Source organism: Castor canadensis, chromosome 8, assembly GCF_047511655.1.
Source record: "Castor canadensis chromosome 8, mCasCan1.hap1v2, whole genome shotgun sequence".
In the NCBI taxonomy this organism is placed as follows: Eukaryota; Metazoa; Chordata; class Mammalia; order Rodentia; family Castoridae; genus Castor; species Castor canadensis.
Genome location: NC_133393.1, coordinates 10,783,466 through 10,801,540, shown reverse-complemented (window position 1 = coordinate 10,801,540; position 18,075 = coordinate 10,783,466). Strand labels below are relative to the sequence as shown.

At 38.3% G+C, this 18,075-nt stretch overlaps 1 protein-coding gene across 3 annotated transcripts in view; it reads right to left on the bottom strand.

Moving 5' to 3' along the window:
- Positions 1-204: 204 nt before the first annotated feature.
- Adgrf1 (adhesion G protein-coupled receptor F1) overlaps positions 205-18,075 on the bottom strand; it is a 37,525-nt gene continuing 19,654 nt past the window's right edge. For all 3 annotated transcript variants that reach the window (XM_020184953.2, XM_020184956.2, XM_074082001.1), the window contains 9 exons: positions 17,711-17,769; positions 13,757-13,908; positions 12,036-12,199; positions 10,202-10,390; positions 7,364-8,737; positions 5,730-5,771; positions 4,289-4,348; positions 1,752-1,818; positions 205-466 (listed from right to left, as the gene is read on the bottom strand). In XM_020184953.2, coding sequence (XP_020040542.2) covers positions 393-466; positions 1,752-1,818; positions 4,289-4,348; positions 5,730-5,771; positions 7,364-8,737; positions 10,202-10,390; positions 12,036-12,199; positions 13,757-13,908; positions 17,711-17,769 — 2,181 coding nt within the window. In that variant the 3' untranslated portion in view covers positions 205-392. The remainder of the gene's footprint in view (positions 467-1,751; positions 1,819-4,288; positions 4,349-5,729; positions 5,772-7,363; positions 8,738-10,201; positions 10,391-12,035; positions 12,200-13,756; positions 13,909-17,710; positions 17,770-18,075) is intronic.

Below are 18,075 nucleotides of genomic sequence, written 5' to 3'. Positions count from 1 at the left end.
ATAGGTCATCAATTTACCTAAAGCTATTGCATGAAGTCTTCTTTTCCCTATCCACATAACTGAAAATGCCATGTAAATAATGCTGTATTATGAAAAAAGAAAACCATATTTTGTGCTCGTCAAAAGAAGATAAAAATGACACACTTTCCAACAAAAGATACTTTTGCATTTATAGAGCAATTTCTTTAAATGAAACCACCTGGAAATAGTTTTTTTTTTCCATTTAATTATTAAAGGAAGCAGTGATAAGGCCACTGAGACCATCTGTTTTATTCCCAGACTCTGAAGTCAGAAAACCACATTTGATTTTAAGTATCACTTCTTCACTGGCACTTAGCTCTAAATGTCAGGTTGCTCCAGAACACTCGTCCTTGATTTCATGGTTCCTGGCCTCATTCATTTGATAAAAACTGAGTTAGTGTGATGTTGGTAGAAGACTCTCCAGTATGAGAAAGCGAGTAAGAGCCTGAAGGGAAAAAAGAGGGTAATAATTATATTTGCCACTGTCTTGGAATCAAGCATGAGCCCAAGCTGAAAATAAGTTCTTACAATTAGGTATAGTTTTAGGAAGCTAGGGAATGGTGTGGTGATTGAGAGGGACATCATTCATCGACACCATAGAAGCTTTCATTTGCCAGGCATCTCTTGTTTGAGATGAGAAGTACTGTGTTTTCCAGATAACAGAGACTTGAGATCATAGTCCGTTATTACATAAAAGAATCATTAGGTCTTTTAGTTTGTCATTTTGCTGATGATGAACAAATGTCTAGAAAGATAAGGAGACCTAAAAAAGCACTCAGGCTGGGTGGTGGCAGTGATAACAGAACCCAAGGGTCTTGGACGAGCATATTCTCCAGACACTTGAACTTCAGCTAGAATTTAATTAATTTTGATAGAAATCTAAAATGAATTGTCCACTTCCCTATCTTTTGTTTAACTTCTGAATTACATTTTTAAATTATATTATTACTGTACTGGGGGTACACTGTGACATTTGCAAAAGTTCTTACAATATATCTAATTGAATTCACCTTCTCCATCATTCTACTCTATCCCCCCTCCCCCATTTCCCTATCTTAATAATGATTTTAACATGTTCAATGTGAAATGGGACTTGGGCCCTTAATATGACTTCAATGTAACTTGGGACAATAACTCTTCTTTCACTCCCATGCTCCACTTTTCTCCTCCAAGAGTACCATGATTTATACTATATGAATACTGGTTTTCTAGTAGCTGAGTATCATCGACTTCATAAGCACTAAATGTAGGAATGTAGGACCCACGGGTATCCTAAGTACAGGGAACAGTGCTCTCTCACACTTAGCAGGTGTGGCTCCTCCTTTCCCCAGAACATTTTAGAAAAGATGTGCCCAACCTCAGGCCCCATGCCCACTGCTTAGCAGTTAGCACAAAGATAGAGACTCTCCAGTAATGGCACAGCCGGTGTTGGCCTAGCCATGCTCCACAACCCATGGCCTTGAATCAATGTCATGGATGTGCAGAATGTCTAACTGAGGAAATAAGGATGATTTGTGATGAAATTACACAATGATACTTGCTGGTCTCTAGGAGAATCTAGTCCTCAACATTGTTCTATCTACCCTGAGCACAATTCAAATGAACTCTGGACACATGGGTAGCTGATACTTTCATCCCTTGCATATGGGTTGCCATTGAATTTTCTTCAGATTATGTATTCATAATTTCTCTTCCTACCTTTTATAACTCTTGGCCTTACTATAACTTACCTTTGTTTCGTAGTAGTTCGAGAGGTTTGAGGCATCTGGGTTTGAGAGCTACATCTGATGAGTTTTGCTGCACAAAAGACAAATAAAATCATTGGACATTAACAGTACACTTTTAGTGATGCTGTGTATTTCCTGACACTTCTTGATGTTATTAACTATCTTTTATTCCATGTACACAGTATATAATTCTCCTTTCAAAAATTTAGAGTAGTTACTTGCTTATTCTTTCTTCTGCTTTAATCCATTTGAAATGCCTAAGAATTTGTTTCTAGATGAATTTTTTTCTTAGTAGTACTGGAATTTAAATTCAGGACTTCATACTTGCTGGGCATGCACTCAACCACTTGAGCCCCAGCCCCAGCCCTGTTTATAGATGAATTTTGTGTCCCTATACATTCTTACAACTTGTAATAACAAACTAGAAATTGGCTTTTAAGTAAAATATTATCCTTTTTCATGTTCATGCTTACATTTCTTTGGTTCATACATTTGTCACTAGAAGAAGAACCTAGGGGAAAAATTCATAGTAAAAAAACTGGCCTCCAGTAGACCTTTGCCTCACTCTTGTTCAGTATAGCATTCAACTCTGTGAATAATCCTCCAGCCTCTGTACAGAGATTATATGGAGCTCAATAATTAAAATGGAATTGTTAAACTGAAATAAAACAAAGAACATACACTAACTGGGAAAGATAATATTGTTTGGATACATTATATCCTTTTCCACTCATTAATGCATCATTCATTTATTCATCAGTTTATCCTCTTCTGTTGTGTTCCTTTGTGTGCTAGACACTATTTTAGGCACTGGAAATATTGGAAGGAATAATTTCCACTTCTAGTTGTGTCATGAGGAGACAATCAAGATGGAAAAAATAGGTTCAGTAAAGCCTATCCCTTGGGCTGGTGGAGTGGTTCAAGTGGTAGAGTTCCTGCTTACCAAGTGTGAGGCCCTGAGTTCAAACCCCAATACCACCATAAATAAATAAATGTAAAAAGATTTTAAAAAAAAAGACCATTCCTCAAGCCACCAAAACTCATAGCTAGCCAGGAGGCAGAAGTCAGGAGGATCACAGTTTAAAGCCAGACTGGGAAAATAGTTTGAGGCTCTACCTTGAGAAAACCTATCGTGAAAAAGTGTGTGTGGGGAGGTGTTGTGGAGTGGCTCAAGGTGTGCAGACCCTGAGTTCAAAGCACAGTACTGCAAGAAAGAAAGAGAGAGAAACATTGCCAGACATTTTGCTTTTGTTTTTGTTTTATTTCACTTTGGGGTGTTTTCATCTCTTTGACTTTCAAAAGAGAAAAAATCTGACTTCCTGCTTTGCAAGGTGGGGAGTGTCCTGTCCCATTTTATTTACTAAAGGCTTGTTTTTTCTCTAACTTCCTCCTTTTCTTAAGAGTAGATAATGACATTAGTTTCACACTTTCTGGTTCAAAGGATTTTAGTTCTTCAGGATGTAAAATCAAAATCACAGAATGTTAAAACTTCTTTGTGTAAGTATTAATTTTTCAGTTGAGAAAATTGAAACTCAAAGGGACTAAGAGACTTCCGTAAGAGCACACACCCAATTGGGTACAGAGTCAGCCACACTGGGCAGGTCTGCAAACTCAGGGGCAAAAATTCCTAAGAGTGCTTTCTACTATATACTGCAGATTGAAGAGAATATGTAAAAGCAGATGATTTCCTCATTGTTTAATGTATTAGCATAAATTAAGTGTACAAAGGGGTTTCATTGTGATGTTAATGTGTTAGCATAAATTAAGTGTACAAAGGGGTTTCATTGTGATGTACTTGGATCAAATTCACCCCGTCTCTATTACTTTCTTAAGTCCTCTCCTTCCTACCACCTCCTTTACAAGTCTTTGGTGAGTTTTATTATATTATTTTCATATATACATATATATAATGTTTACTGTACTTTTATGATATTTTCTCATTGATTTTATTTCCAAAGTTTATACTGTCAATTGTGAAAAATCTCTGAACCTCCATGTACGATTGGATGCAGTTAAGTCAGCTGACCTTTTATCAAATACAGAAATTTCTACTTTAGAAGAGAAATCTCTACTTTCTGAGAAGCCCTCAGCATCTTGCTGAAAGACAAAGTTCAAACTAACACTGCAAATAGAAATATGCATGTAAGCACCATAGAATCCTATGTATCTTCACACAGATTGCACTTTGGTGGCAAAGAATGAAACAGAAATCTATAGAAACTCATCAGATTGTAGACCTAAAAGCTAAAACTGCCAAGGACTAAAACAACTGATATTGTTCAAAGGCATTCGCTCACAGTCAGTGCCACAGACCTTCATGCTTAAGTATCCTTATAGCTGCCCATGCTTCACATTCAGTTCTCAATCACTCCCTCTCTAATAATTCTTTACTGAGTATTGACCCTATGCCAAGTGCCCTGCCATACATCAGGAATATAATAGTGACAGAAACTCAAGAAGTTTACACAGAGCTGGGCATGCTGCCAGACTGCATAAAGGGGGAAATTGGAGCTTCATGCATAGGAGTAGGACATAATTACCTTTAATGTTTGCTTCCCAGAGCTTAATGAAAGCAACTTATTGAACAAAAGTTGTCGCAGCTGTAAGGACAAAAAGAAATGTTGAAGAGAACAGGTAAATCATCACTCATAAACATACCAAGAAAAAAACTGCAGTTAGAAATTGTTATTTAATATGTATTATTTCCTAGAAGTGAGGCAAGCTACAGTAGGGCAAGTTCAGGACTCAGAAAAAATATTACCTATTAGATAAACCACACTGTGGCTCAGGAACCACCCTCACCTGGTGGGATCCACCATGCCCCTCCCTACCCAGTGATTATTGGATGAAACAATCACCTGGTTCTCCCCTTCCCCTAGGTTATGGTAGGTTTTTAAAACACCTGAAGAGCAGAAAGATGCTCTCTGGGCTCCCGGCTTCCACCTGGGCCCCATCATGCTTCTCTTTGTATTTTTCTTCCCTAACTTTAAAAAACTCCCTTTACACCCTCTTGTTCTGCCTTGGATTCTTTCTGGTGGGATACAAAGAATTTGGAAGACTTCTGATCACAGACTGCACCAGAGCTGTTAGCAAGCATTTAGTGGACTTCAGGCATGAGTATCGATTTTTTTTGTTAGATTCTTTACATATTAACAAAACTAGACCTAAAAAAGGAATAACAATACTAAAAGCTTTAATAATTCAGATTGTAGACATTAGTAAGTGGCAATAATTGCTAAATTGAAGGTAATCTGTGAAGGGAAGAATGTCTAGCCATGTGAATGATACAAACAAGGCAATTATTGAGTATAATTAGAACAGCAAATTGCTTCTTTGTAAGCAAGGGTTTGTAATGTGTAATAATTGTACTAACTACAAAATAGTCTCATCTTCTTACTAAAACAAAGGCTCCATATCTGTTAGCTTATTGCCTTCATCTCTCACCAAAATTGCCCAGTGCTTGGAAAAAACAATGAAACAAGTTTATTAAAAATTTTTCTACTATCTCTCACTTAAACTGATAGTCCTTCATTAGGAATTTTATTTCATGTAAGAAACTAGTTAACATTTGCTATATGAAACTCTGGAAATATAGAAGTTAGGATATATTTTTGGCAAGTAAATGGGTAAACAAATTAAAGGAACAGAAGGAAAATTGTTATTCCTTAGGAAAACAATTTTGCTCTTGAATCACTATCAAACTATAATTTAAATTACAAAAATTAAAGGTAAAAAGAATTTATCTTTTTTGCTAGAATATTCAGAATATTCACATTACAGATGGTGATTAATTCTATCTGGCTTTATTGGCAGTGAAAATTTAGCTCCTTTGTCTTCTTGCTGGAACTGTCTTCTGTAAAATTTTACTACAAAAGTACCTGTCACCCAACCCCTTACTGCATGAGTAAAGGCCTCAGAACTGAAAATTCAAAACCACCTGCATTGGGGAACAAAAAGAGAAATAAATGAATATATACATACCTTAGTGTCCAACAGAATTCCAAAACAGAAGATAAAAAAGCCCTTAAACCAAAAAAAAGGTGGGGGGTATGTGTAAATCATATGTATTGTATTATTTTTCTAGAAAAAAAAAAGCATCTGTATCTAATACTGTTCTAGTCTATAATCCAACACGGAATTCATTTTCCTGTCTGTCTAGACTGCAGGCTCCTTGAAGGCAAGAACACTGTGTGACTACCACAGTGCCTGGTACAGCCCAAAGTACTCAAAGATTTTCTTCACAAATGTGTAAATAAATGAAATATTGTACAAATGAAATTTTAAATGAAGGTTGAACTTCATTCTCCTCTATAGTGTTGTTATCCCAAGCTCAAAACAAATCGCTTCTATCAGCTTCTGGCTTCTGAATCTTTCTTTAGACTAGGCGTGTTCAGTTAACACCCTCTTTGCACCTGGGATGGCAGCCGGCACTGAGGGCCAGCCCTATGGCCAGGTGGAAATAGGTTTCACTAAGAAACCTTCCCTTCAAGTACAGCTCCTGGAAAACCTTGGCAAAGGCTGTCTTCAACCTCAAAATCCTCCTTCCATTCAGAGAACCTTCTGTTGGTGCCTGTTCAGACAGTTTACCACCCATGAGCCTGTCACACCAGGAGTCCCCTAAGCTTGCCACCACTAGGTGTGTGCTGTCTGCAAATGATACCTGTGCTGCCATCTGCACTTTAAACTGCTTTTAAGAGATACATCAAGTGTTTACTAAGTGTCTGGCTTGGTGCCAAGTACTAAATTATCTTCTTTAATTCTCACATTTACTCTGATATAAATATTATTGTGATCTTCATTTAACAGATGAGAGAATTGAGCAACAGAGAGATTAAGTAATTTGTTGGCAGTCACACGGTTGGTAAAGTAACAAATGTTGGACTGAGGTATCCTTAACAACAGAGCTCAAATGTTTAACCGCTGCCCTGAGTCATGACCCAGTGGTCTCAACTGGCAATACCTATATTAAGCTAGGATTGAGGCTTGCTTTCAGATACATCAAAACTTGAGGATTATTTTTTCCATTTACTCTGAGCCCTCTATTTATGGGCTGTAAAGTGCATCTTTTGTAGCAGAAATCTGCAAACATTTTTTCTGTAAAGGCCAGATAGTAAGTGTTTTAGGGTTTTCAGGCCATACTTTGCCATTGTAGGGAAAACTGCCATAGACCACATATAAATTAATGGTCATGGTTATATTCCAACAAAACTTTATTTACAAAAACAGGCTGCTGGTGGCAGGTTGCCAGCTCTTGCTTACTGCACTCTAGGAACCTCTTTTGCCCCATTCATAGTTAACAAGTACATTTGGTTGATTTCCTTTCTCTGTGCTTTGTCAAAGGTCTGCACAAGAGAAAGAGGAGTAAGTCAATGGTAAGAGTGATTAAGTTAGTTAAGTGAACTCTAAGATATTGCAATCCTGTAATGGATTACCAAAGAAGTCAAATATTTTGCAGCAATAAGCCATGATCTGTTGGGGAAAATGGATTTCCTTTACTCAGTTTCCATTCACTTTTCATTGTAGACAAGAAGAGACAATCTCCATTTACCAACCTGAATTCTCTGTACTTCTTCCAATTACAAAAGAATATAGTGGATCATTCTTTTTGTTCTTACCTGGAATGCATTGAATACAGCAAAAAGAACATGCCAAGCCAGATTCTGGCTGTCCACCATTGTTCCTAGACCAAAGCCCCAGGTGAGTCCTAGCAGAGGGGCCAGAATGAGCAGGCTCTTTCCCATGCGGATGACAGTAGCCTTGTCATCCTGATTCAGTCTTTCTCCAATAGCTGGCCTCCAGAGCTTCCTCAGAACTAATATCACCACAACTAAATTCACAGCCACAATAATCAGGGCAGGGACAGCAAAAGCCAAGAGAGGTTTGCTCCCATTGGACCAGTTAAGCCAACAAACATCTTTTCTTTTGTAACTATTGCTAGGTTGTGTGACAGCAATAGTGATGACAGATATAACAAGAGGGCATCCATAGCCCAGGCAGAAGCCAATTGCCATCATCAGAGACAAAGCTATGTGATGGAACACGAAGATAATTCGATAAGCCAGCAGGATGCCAAGCGTGAGCATCCAAAAGAGCAAGGAGAGGTAGAAGAAGTGTGTAAAGAACACCCCAGCTATGCAGACTTCAGAAGGGTTTACAGTGGTGTCCACAGTGGCAGCAACAATAAACCAAACATCAGCAATCAAAAGGGACAGAGCTATGTTCACCATGCAAATATGACGTGTGTATGAGGTTTGGCTTTTCTTGGTCTGCTTCCAAAACAGAGCCTCGATGATCAAGCATAAGATGAGACTGCCAATGGAAACACCCAGTCCCACATAGGTGATCCATTTCACAACAGGGACAATCACAGGGGGAACAAACGGTGACATTAGCATGGAGAAAGAGGTCAGGTGAGTACATCGGCACATCACCTTGTCTGAAGTTTCATTTAATAGGTGGCAACCTGCATTGCTCCACTGCAGGTGATTGAAATCCCAGAACACACACTGAGGCTGGCTCAGGTTTGCCTCTATCTTGGAGAACTTCAGGAATATTTCATCTATGGAATAGTTTCTGATAAGCGTGGCTATCACAGGCCCGTTGACTTGAGCATTTCCATTTTTGGTAATGGGTAGTATGTTTCCGAAGGTCAATGAGGTCATGCTTATAATCGTTTCTGGAAGGGATTTCTGGAATTGGTCTGACTTAATTAACACATGGCCCATGATGGGAGTGGAGATATTTTTGGAAAACATTTTAATCTCATAATTGTAATACTGTTTTTGTTGGCTTTGGTTCATTGGAATCCCTTTCCAGTCAATGAATTCTCCAGAAAAATTGAGAGGCAGAGCAGTCGGAGGTACCAGAATGCTTATGTTTTCCAATGCCTCTAGTAACTGTGAGCTGACATGCTTTTCTTCTTGCAATAAAATTGTCCAATTAGCTATTGATGCTGAATTAAGAATATGATCAGCTATACTGATGACACCCTGAAATAAAGGATGGAAGTCAGTTTGTGTTTTCAAAGATGAAAGGATGAAGAATGAATGGTCATCTGTATTAAGTATGGGAAAAGTGCTCAGAGACTTGGCTCAGTTGAGGACACACTAAAACTCATCAATTAAACTCAGCTCTGTTGCTCTGTGCATTAGAAGAAGCTTTGAGTAAAGAAACTGGGGTGCAGAGCAATCACAGACTGAGGCACAAAGACGGAGACATTACTTTGAACAACTGTCCCATTTTATGTTTGTTTTCTAACATAGGAAGTTGTAAATTTATGTCATCGTTGTTCAAACTTTAATTCATGGGGGGTTTTGTTTGTTTGCCACATAAGAATGTAAAACAATCTGTAAAAAAACAGACCCAATTAAAAAACCAATATCAAATTATTCAGCTTGAGAGATTTCTTTCCCAAACAACTCCTTGAAAGTTGCTATTTTCTCCCACAAGACTCTCTCTCTCTTGCTTATAACTGGCTCCCAGGCATTTGTCTGTTAAGTTTTACTCTAACCAAGCTCTCTGAGTCTTACACTCTATAGACTCTCGGTGTGCTTCTGCTCCCTCCAGGAACTTCTCCTTTCTTTTGCCTAGTCTGTTTTCACTCCCCATTTTATACTTATTCTATTTTTTATAAACAAAATATGAAAAACAAATCTGAGCATCTTTGTTTAACTTATTCATATTTAATGTCATAGTTGACATGATGTTTGCCATATAGTTAAGCATAATTGTATGATTATGTAGCTTGTACTATATAATTTTGTAAAATATTACATACTTTTAAATATAAAATACTTGCATCCAAACTGTTTGGAAGGAAATTTAGTGAGCAAATATATTTGAGCAGCTACTGTGTTGCTTGTTATTCTTCCAGGCACTGAGGTAAAACCTAAAATATAAGTAGTGGCTGGTCTAGGATGATGAGATTACAATAAATCATTTTTCTTTTTGTGTATTTGCATTTCTTATAGTGAACAAATATCACTTGTATAATTTATAACTTAATTTTTAAAGGTCTAAACTGAACCATAAGTTTCTCAATTGAAAGAAGGGAGTTCTTAAAATACTTATTGCTGGGCTGGAGGAGTGGCTCAAGTGGTACAGTGCCAGCCTAGCAAGTGCAAATCCCTGAGCTCAAACACCAGTGCCACCAATATATAGGTAACATCTGAAATTATAGCTGCAGAACAGAACAACTAAATGTAATGCAAATGCTCATCCCTTGCTCTCAGTCCTGTGCCATCCTTCCTAGGGGCAGCTCCTTCTTCCTTTGAACTCACACTGTTTATCCCATGAGTTTCTAGTACATTTCAGAGAAGGCAATAAAAGTCGCATGAGAACTACTACATGTCTCGTCCATCTTTTCCCAAACTCCTCCCATCGTTAGGGCCTTTGCCATGCCTCCTACAAGACACAGCATTTAAAGTGAGCCCTCAGGCACTGGATGACCATACCGTCAGTGTTGAATTAGACACTTTGAAATGTTTTGCCAGTGATAGGGATGAAACACTGCTCAGAATTGACACCACTGAGGCCAGATTTCCAACTGTAGTTGATGGACTTTGCTGAATGATGGTTGAAAGGTTTTGCACCACAGATGACACGTCTGACTCAGTGACATTGCCTGCAATCACACTGAAATTCTAGAAATAAAAATGGTTAAGTAATGGAGAAAAAAATACAGAAATACTTGGGGATCATCTAATTTAAATCAAATGTCTTGGCCACATACAACTAACATTTGCAAGGTGCAGTGTATCAGAAGATAATTATATAGCAGGGACAATTGTTCTTAGTGTTTCATACATTCCAGACACTGTTAAATGATTAAACGACTTAATGATTGATTCCTTTAAGTAGTCTTTGAGGAAGGTACCATTATTATTGTCATTTCCTAACTAAGGACACTGAAACTTGAAAAGATTTATCAAAAAACATTTTCATATAAATTGATATTTTAATGATACAGAAACATGTTCAGTGGGATTTGGGTGACCTTCCAAGGAGCACTGAGCTACAAAGCAGTAGAGTAAGGTCTAATCCTATTATATTCACACAGGAAGGGAATATGGAGGGATATATATGGAGGTTTGACTACTGGGCTTATGCTAGATCCAGCTTTGTCAGTTGGTTTAGAGTTCTGTTTCTTTCCTTTAGGCCCCCATCTGCTTCTGCTGTGCTGGGCTAACTTGGAGAGCAGCAAAGAAGGAATGTTCCATTCAGTCAACACAAGCCAACTCAGGGTCCCTGCCTCCACCTTTTCTCCTTGTTCTTCTTAGCTGAAGTGCTGTTTTCTAACCAGGGCACATGAGATTTACCTGCTCTTGCAGCCTGGGGTCAACTGACTCCAACTATTGCCCATGTTCAGAACTGAGGCAAAGCAGAGAGAGCAAGAACAGATACCAGAGGTCACCTGGTCCAATCCCCCAGCCCAGGTTACATATCAGGAGACTGAGGACCAGAAAGGCAGAAGTAAATATTCCACAGTCCTTTGATAAATATCATTCTGGAGTTCTCCACTGCAACAGCAAGGGCTTTCCGACTTGGACAGGAGTTCTGCTTAATATTGACATCTACTGACCAGATCATGTCTTGAGGTCCTTCTTTTCTGTGTCTCAAGTTCTGAATCCTGATGATTTACTTCCCTCTTTCTATCTACTTTGTCTTATTACATGACATTCCTAAGAAACCAAGAGTAGAGTTCCTAGCACCAGACTAGAGATCAGTGACCACATTTCTAGATCAATACCTTTGTTATCAGAGAGACCACTGACTCCTTGGCCTTTTGTTTCCTAATCATCTGATTGTCAAACCAGATCCTTAAGACCATTGCAGATAAGTCATTCTACATGGATCACCTCTGCCTAAGCCACTCCTTGCCCCAGTTTCTGACCTGTGTGCATCTTTACTTGTATTAAGCCCATTACCCTCTGACTCACACCTTCACTTTAATCTTCAACTCCCAGTCCTTGTAGACTTCTAAGGCCAGGTGCTGTTGTTCTACCGTATATCATAGACCACACCATTGATTCATTTCTCTGCAACACACTCCCAGACAAAACCATTAATTCTGACATTTTTTGATCTTTTGTGCTGTCAACTAGGTTCTACCACATATGTCCATCCTTCCTGGGTTCACAAGTGTCTGAGGTCACCCTCACCTTCTATAGATTGCCTAATGACACAGACAGGTTTACAAGTTTTATACCCCACTTATCCATGCTCACTGGGAGGTGCCCACTGTAAAACTCAAAACCTGGCCAAGTCCATAAAGTGAAGATTCTTCACCTTCTGCAATTCTTCCAGTGCAAAGAGCACACAGGATTCCCTGATGACCTGCCACCCAGAGGACAGACACCTGGCTGTGATGTTCCCAGTATAGCCACTGCTGCAGGACATGACGTACTCATCATTCTCAAACCCAAAGCCAAAGGAAATGCTGTCGCACTGCACTGGAGAAGAATGAAAACAGAGGAAAATGACTCTAGAAAATCCCAGTACTCCATGCAAACCATGCAGTAGTGTTTAAATGCTTTACAAGTCATAGTTTCAGATACAAAACGCAGGCAAAATTCAGAAGTAAGAGAGTATGCCTTTGATGAACAGCATCACCCTCTTAGTTCCCTTTACTCCTTCCTGATGCTCCTTCCCCACGTTGGCTCTTTCTTCCAGGTCTCTGATCTGGCACAACAATATTGCTTTTGGTATGTATTAGGTGGAAATAAGGCAATATCACTCACAGGAAATATTTTCTCTTCTTAAGAAATCACTATAATGCCAGAAAATCTTTAAGAAGTATAGAACAAAGCAGCAATAATGTGGTAGAAAGGTGGGTAACTGAAATTTGGGGGTGATACTTCCTATTCTGCCCCTTTAAACATTTCTGACATTGCAATCAGTCACTAGTTATTCTTATAACTGGACCTTAATAATATATTCTTATCATGATTGGAACTAAAAGGTTGAATGCCAGATCCACAAGGATCACAACTGTGGTTTGTTTCCTTATTGCTGTGTCCTAATGTCTAGACACTATGGGCACCTAATGAATATTTGTTGAATCAATGTTGTTGAACAAAAATGGCACAGATTTTGACAAGAGAAGTTTAAGATTGAATAAAAGTAGCAAAAGATATATATAGCATTTTATTGTTTGCTACAGTCCCCCCACTCTGAATAGAAGAACAAATCTTAGTTCTTCACAGACCTACCTCTCTGCATTACCCACTCCCTACCCAGACACTGGGATCCATTATTCATTCTCAGCTTCTATGAGATCAATAAACGTTTTAGATTCCATGTATGAGTGAATTCCTGTGGTTTTTGTCTTACTGTGCCTGGCTAATTGCATTTAATATGATGTCCTCCAGCTTCATCCAGGTTTCCACAAATGATAAGATTTTATTCTTTTCTATGACTGAATAGTATTATATAATTCAAACTAGCTGGAAGGAAAGGATTCTGAGTATCTTCACTACAAAGAAATGATAAATGTTTACAGTGATGGACATGCTGATCACTCTAATTTACGTACGACACAATGAAAACAAGTGTCAAAATCATCAAGTATCACTTTTACCCCACAGATATATACAATTAGTATGTGTCAATATGAAATGAAATTTTAAAAAAGAAGTAAGAGAACAACAAATTTTTAAGAAAAAAGTGGTGTGTGTAAGTAAAAGACATAGATGTGTGCCTTCGTGCCTTGTGTCCTTGGACTGTGATAAGGGATACTGCCAGTTGGAGATTCTTTGGATGTGTATACCAGTAAGCCTCAATGTTTACACTAGCAGATGGAGATCAGATCACTGATTAGCAAGGACTTCAAATAGTCAGCTGAAGTTCAGTCTTGTCATGGCAGGGAAAACAGCTGCCTATTTCACTGAAAGTCAGTTTTAGAACAATTTTCTCTCTGAAACAACTCCAGTCTACTTTCTGAGGACACAAATGAGCCACTAACTCAAGGATGCTCTTCAAAGAAGCAGAAGATGGGAATTCAGTATTACCTTTCCTGGATACTCTGAAGGAGCTGTCTTCTAGTGGAAATACCTTGCCAAGGGCTGCCTTTGCCTTCTCAGCCACCTGCTCAATGGCAGACAGCAGTTCAGAGGTGTTGCTAGAGCCAATGACTTCATAACCAACAATGATGCTTCCTTCTCTGGAATGAGGAAAGAAAATAAAGTTTACAACTCACCCAAGGACTCCTGGCATTGAGTTCACAGGAATAAACCTAGCAGATCTGATACTTACCTTCATGAAACTTACTATCTAAAAGAGAAGGCAAGGCAAATAAGATATAAGTAACTGTCAAATACATACACCCCCTCACAGGCCACACATCTAGAAATGTTAAGTGTTATGAGAGATGGGTACAGTGATAAAAATAGCAGGGGGAGGTGAAGCCACACATTAAATAAGGCTGGTCAGTAAAGTCTTTTCTGTGCAGAAGGTCTTTGAAGGTGAAAGTCAAAGAATAAGAAGAAAAGGCCCAGTGATAAAAAGAATATTGTTATAGAATCTAAGCACGTGTAAAGCCCTGAGTTCGAACCCTAGTATTGCCCCCAAAAATACTCTATATTAAAAGGCAATAGCATGATTATTTTTATTTTCCTGTTTTGAGGCAGGAAAATGACCTGAGTATAGCAAAGTTAAAAGATTGGCACGACTAGAATTCAGCAAGGAGCCAGGGAGAAAGACAGAGGAGGTATTTTGGAGAAGTAGCCAGGGGTCAGATCACGTAGGACCTTGGAGTTTGAATTTTACTCTTTATTTTAAAAGTTTTACTCTATGGGAGGCTGAGACTGGGAGGATCAGAGTCCAGGCCATTCTTGGCAAAAAGTTCACGAGACTTCATTTCAAAAGAAAAAAAACTGGGTATGACGGCATACTCCTGTCATCCCAGCAACTGCAGGAAGCATAAATAGGACTTCTGTCTAAGCCTGCACTGGCAAAAAAGTGAACCCTACATCAACAAACTAACCAGAGCAAAAAGGGCTAGAGGTGTGGCCCAAGTAATAAAATACCTGTCTAGCAAGCACAAAGCCCTGAGTTCAAACCCTAGTACTGCCAAAAAAAAAAAAAAAAACCAACCTCTATATTAAAAGGCAATAGCATGATTATTTTTATTTTAAGATCATTGTTCTGGCTGCTGGGTAAGAAGAAAATTGAAATGAAGCAGCAAGGAAGCAGGAATATTAGGAGAGAGGTGGTGTGGCTAGAAGTACCTGGGCGGCAATGAGAAAAGCAGTCAGGTTCAGGTTGTATTTGAAAATAGAGGCATGGTACTTGCTAGAGAAGCAGATTTGGAGTGGGAGAGAAAGAAACCAATCAAGAATGACTTTACAGAAATCATTATGTTAAATAAAATAACCCAGACTAGAAAAGAAAAATATCACATGTTCTTTTTCATACGTGGTATCTAGACCTTAAAACAAATGAATGACAGCAGTGTTGAATGGGGACTATTTAGGGTGGGAACCAGCAGGAGAGAAGAAGGCAAAAAGGAGAGGGTGAAGGGAGGCATTGAATATGATCAAAATACTATGAAGTAAATAAACATATGTATAGAAATAGAGTAATGACCTGGTAAAATTTTTAAAGGGGAAATGAGAAAGAGAAATAGAGGAGATAATTTGATCAAAGTACATTATATGCATGTGTGAAAATACCACAAGGAAACCCCCTTGTATAGTTAATATACACTAATAATAAAGAAGACCCCCCCCAAAAAAAAAAGGAAAAAGAATGACTTCACAGAATGGAAAAATAAAGTTTAGAGGCAGTGGAATATTACTGGTCCATATAAAGGAAGAAACAAGAAAAACAAGGCTGAATCTCAAAGCCATTGTGCGGGTGAAAGAAGCCAGATACACAAAAGTCTACATTCTAGGTGAATCCATTTGTATGATGTTCTACAGCAGGTAAAGCTGACCTCTGGTGGAGTGCTGGAGGGGGTCATGGAGGATGGAAATGTTCTGTCTTGATAGAAAGGGTTTGTGCAAGCATTTATCAAAGCTGATGGAACGGTACACTTAAGATTAAGTGCAACCAGGTGCCAGGGGCTCATGCAAGTTACTTGGGAGGCTGAGATCAAAAGGGTTGTGGTTCAAGGCCAGCATGGGCAAATAGTTCATGAGAATACCTGCTTTGAAGCATGAAGCTGAGTTCACCACTACCACCACTCCCCGCCCCCTGCCAACCAAAATAAAAGGGTAGAGTGCATATGTAAATGATATGTTATAGAATAAATTAAAACAAAGGGTGACTCAAGATGTGAGTGTGCAAATGGAAACACAGCATCACTGCAGATGATATGGGAGGATGGTAAAGAAGGAGGTGGATGAGTAAGATGGGGAGAGCTGGAGGATCTGTGGTGGACACTTTGGATTTGACATACTCACTGGAAAATCAAGTGGAAATGTCAAGTTGGCAGCTGGATATTAGGGTCTAGAATTCAGAGGAGCAGCCAAGCATAAGGCACAGAGTTGGGAACCATCAGTAGACAGATGGTGTTTGAGGCTCATTAATTTATGAGATCACATGTATTAATTAATTTAATCCTGCAAGTCATTCAAGAAGTAAGCACTGTGTTACCTCCATTTTAAAGACAAGAAAAACGAGACCCCAGGAAAAGTTGGGTCCAGTATCAATAATTATTAATTGATAGGTTAGAACTTCTGAAGCTCCAGAGCTCAAATTCTTAATCACTCCTGCAATTTATAAATGAATCCAAATACCCTTTTGTGGAATGATGGCCATGATGCCTTTGCATCGATATGGCCCTTTTACATTGTTAACATATTTTCTACCTATCATTCATTTGATTTCAAGAGGTCAAATCAGGTTTCATAGGTATTACCTGTAAGAGGTGAAGATTTGTTTTTAATTATGTTTGGAAGAGCTGTACTTACAAGCTTATGCCTCCTTTAACTGTGATTGTATCTACAAATTATTAGAAATAGTTTTAAAGACATACATGATGGAGTGTGAGCTAGAAATATAAGCAGGACCAAGGAAAAGAAAAATATGAACATTAAATACAAAACCTATTGTGCTGAATTTCAATTTTGTCTAGGAGTTAACCAGCAACAAAGTCAAAAAGGAAACTGTGAGCAATTATATAGACCCATATAAGAAAAAAGGAAGTAGTATTTTCCCCAGCACTGAATTTTAAGGAAAATTATATCTATGTGGCACTTAATAGAAAGATATGGGTTTACTTAAAAGATAATGCCCAGGGCGATATACTTGCAACAAATGCTGTCGAAAATTTCCTATAGTGGCTTTAGGTGACCTATGAAAAATAATAATGAGTAACTTGTCTGATGTCTAAGCTAATTCCTCTAATGACCAGACTATTAATAGTTGGCAATCAACATACACATGATTAACTAACCAAATAACTTTTGGAATTAGAGCATTAACAAAAGGATAATTTACTAAATAACTCTTTACTATAAACAATGATTATTGGGTTTTGAACTAGGATATGTGCATGACACCTGCACAAAAAAGTTAATACTTCACCCAAGGCTTTCCTTGTGGCTCCAAATCATATAACATCATTTCCCCAGTGTCTGTGGAAGGAACCAATTTCACCTCTCTACAAACCACACTCCTCACCCCCTTCTCTTAACGCATTCTCACACATACACACCATGATTTCCTGCTTCTGTCCAAAGTTTTGCCTTGTTACTTTGATTTTGCAGTTCTATTCTTTAATCTACAGCTTTAAGACTGTTCTTCAACATTTAAGTTCCTAAACTCATTTAAATGAGAATCTAGGCTTCCTCTTCAGTTTTTTGAAAGCATTATAACCTCTTGTCTGGTTGGTAAGAATTATACTAGGAAGGCTAGTTCTGCCTTGTTTTTGATCAAGGTCACTTGAAAACAGCACTCAGCACTCTCAGCCCTGCTACATAATTTTGGAGGTGCCCTTCTAAGGTCATTATTTTACTTACCGAAATTGGGTGACCTGAACTGACTCAAAACTTTGAATTTCCTTGAATACTTCTTTAAGCTTAGAAATAAAACAAAGAGAATTGTGTTAATCTTTGTCCTCATACTTCAGAAAGACATTTGAGCAAAAAACTGGATAAAGACAATAAATAAGCCAACATTAGCAAATGAGCAAAGAAAAGATGTACTGTGGAAAGCAGTTGCATGTCATAACAAGTGCAGTGAAAATGCTAGTTGAGAATGTACACAACACATACACACATATACTTATAAAATTTACTTTTCAGGTTGCTAACAAAAGTGAGAAATCAGGTGTGGGCTGCGTGCTATGGCTCACACCTGTAATCCTAGCTACTCAGAAAGTGAA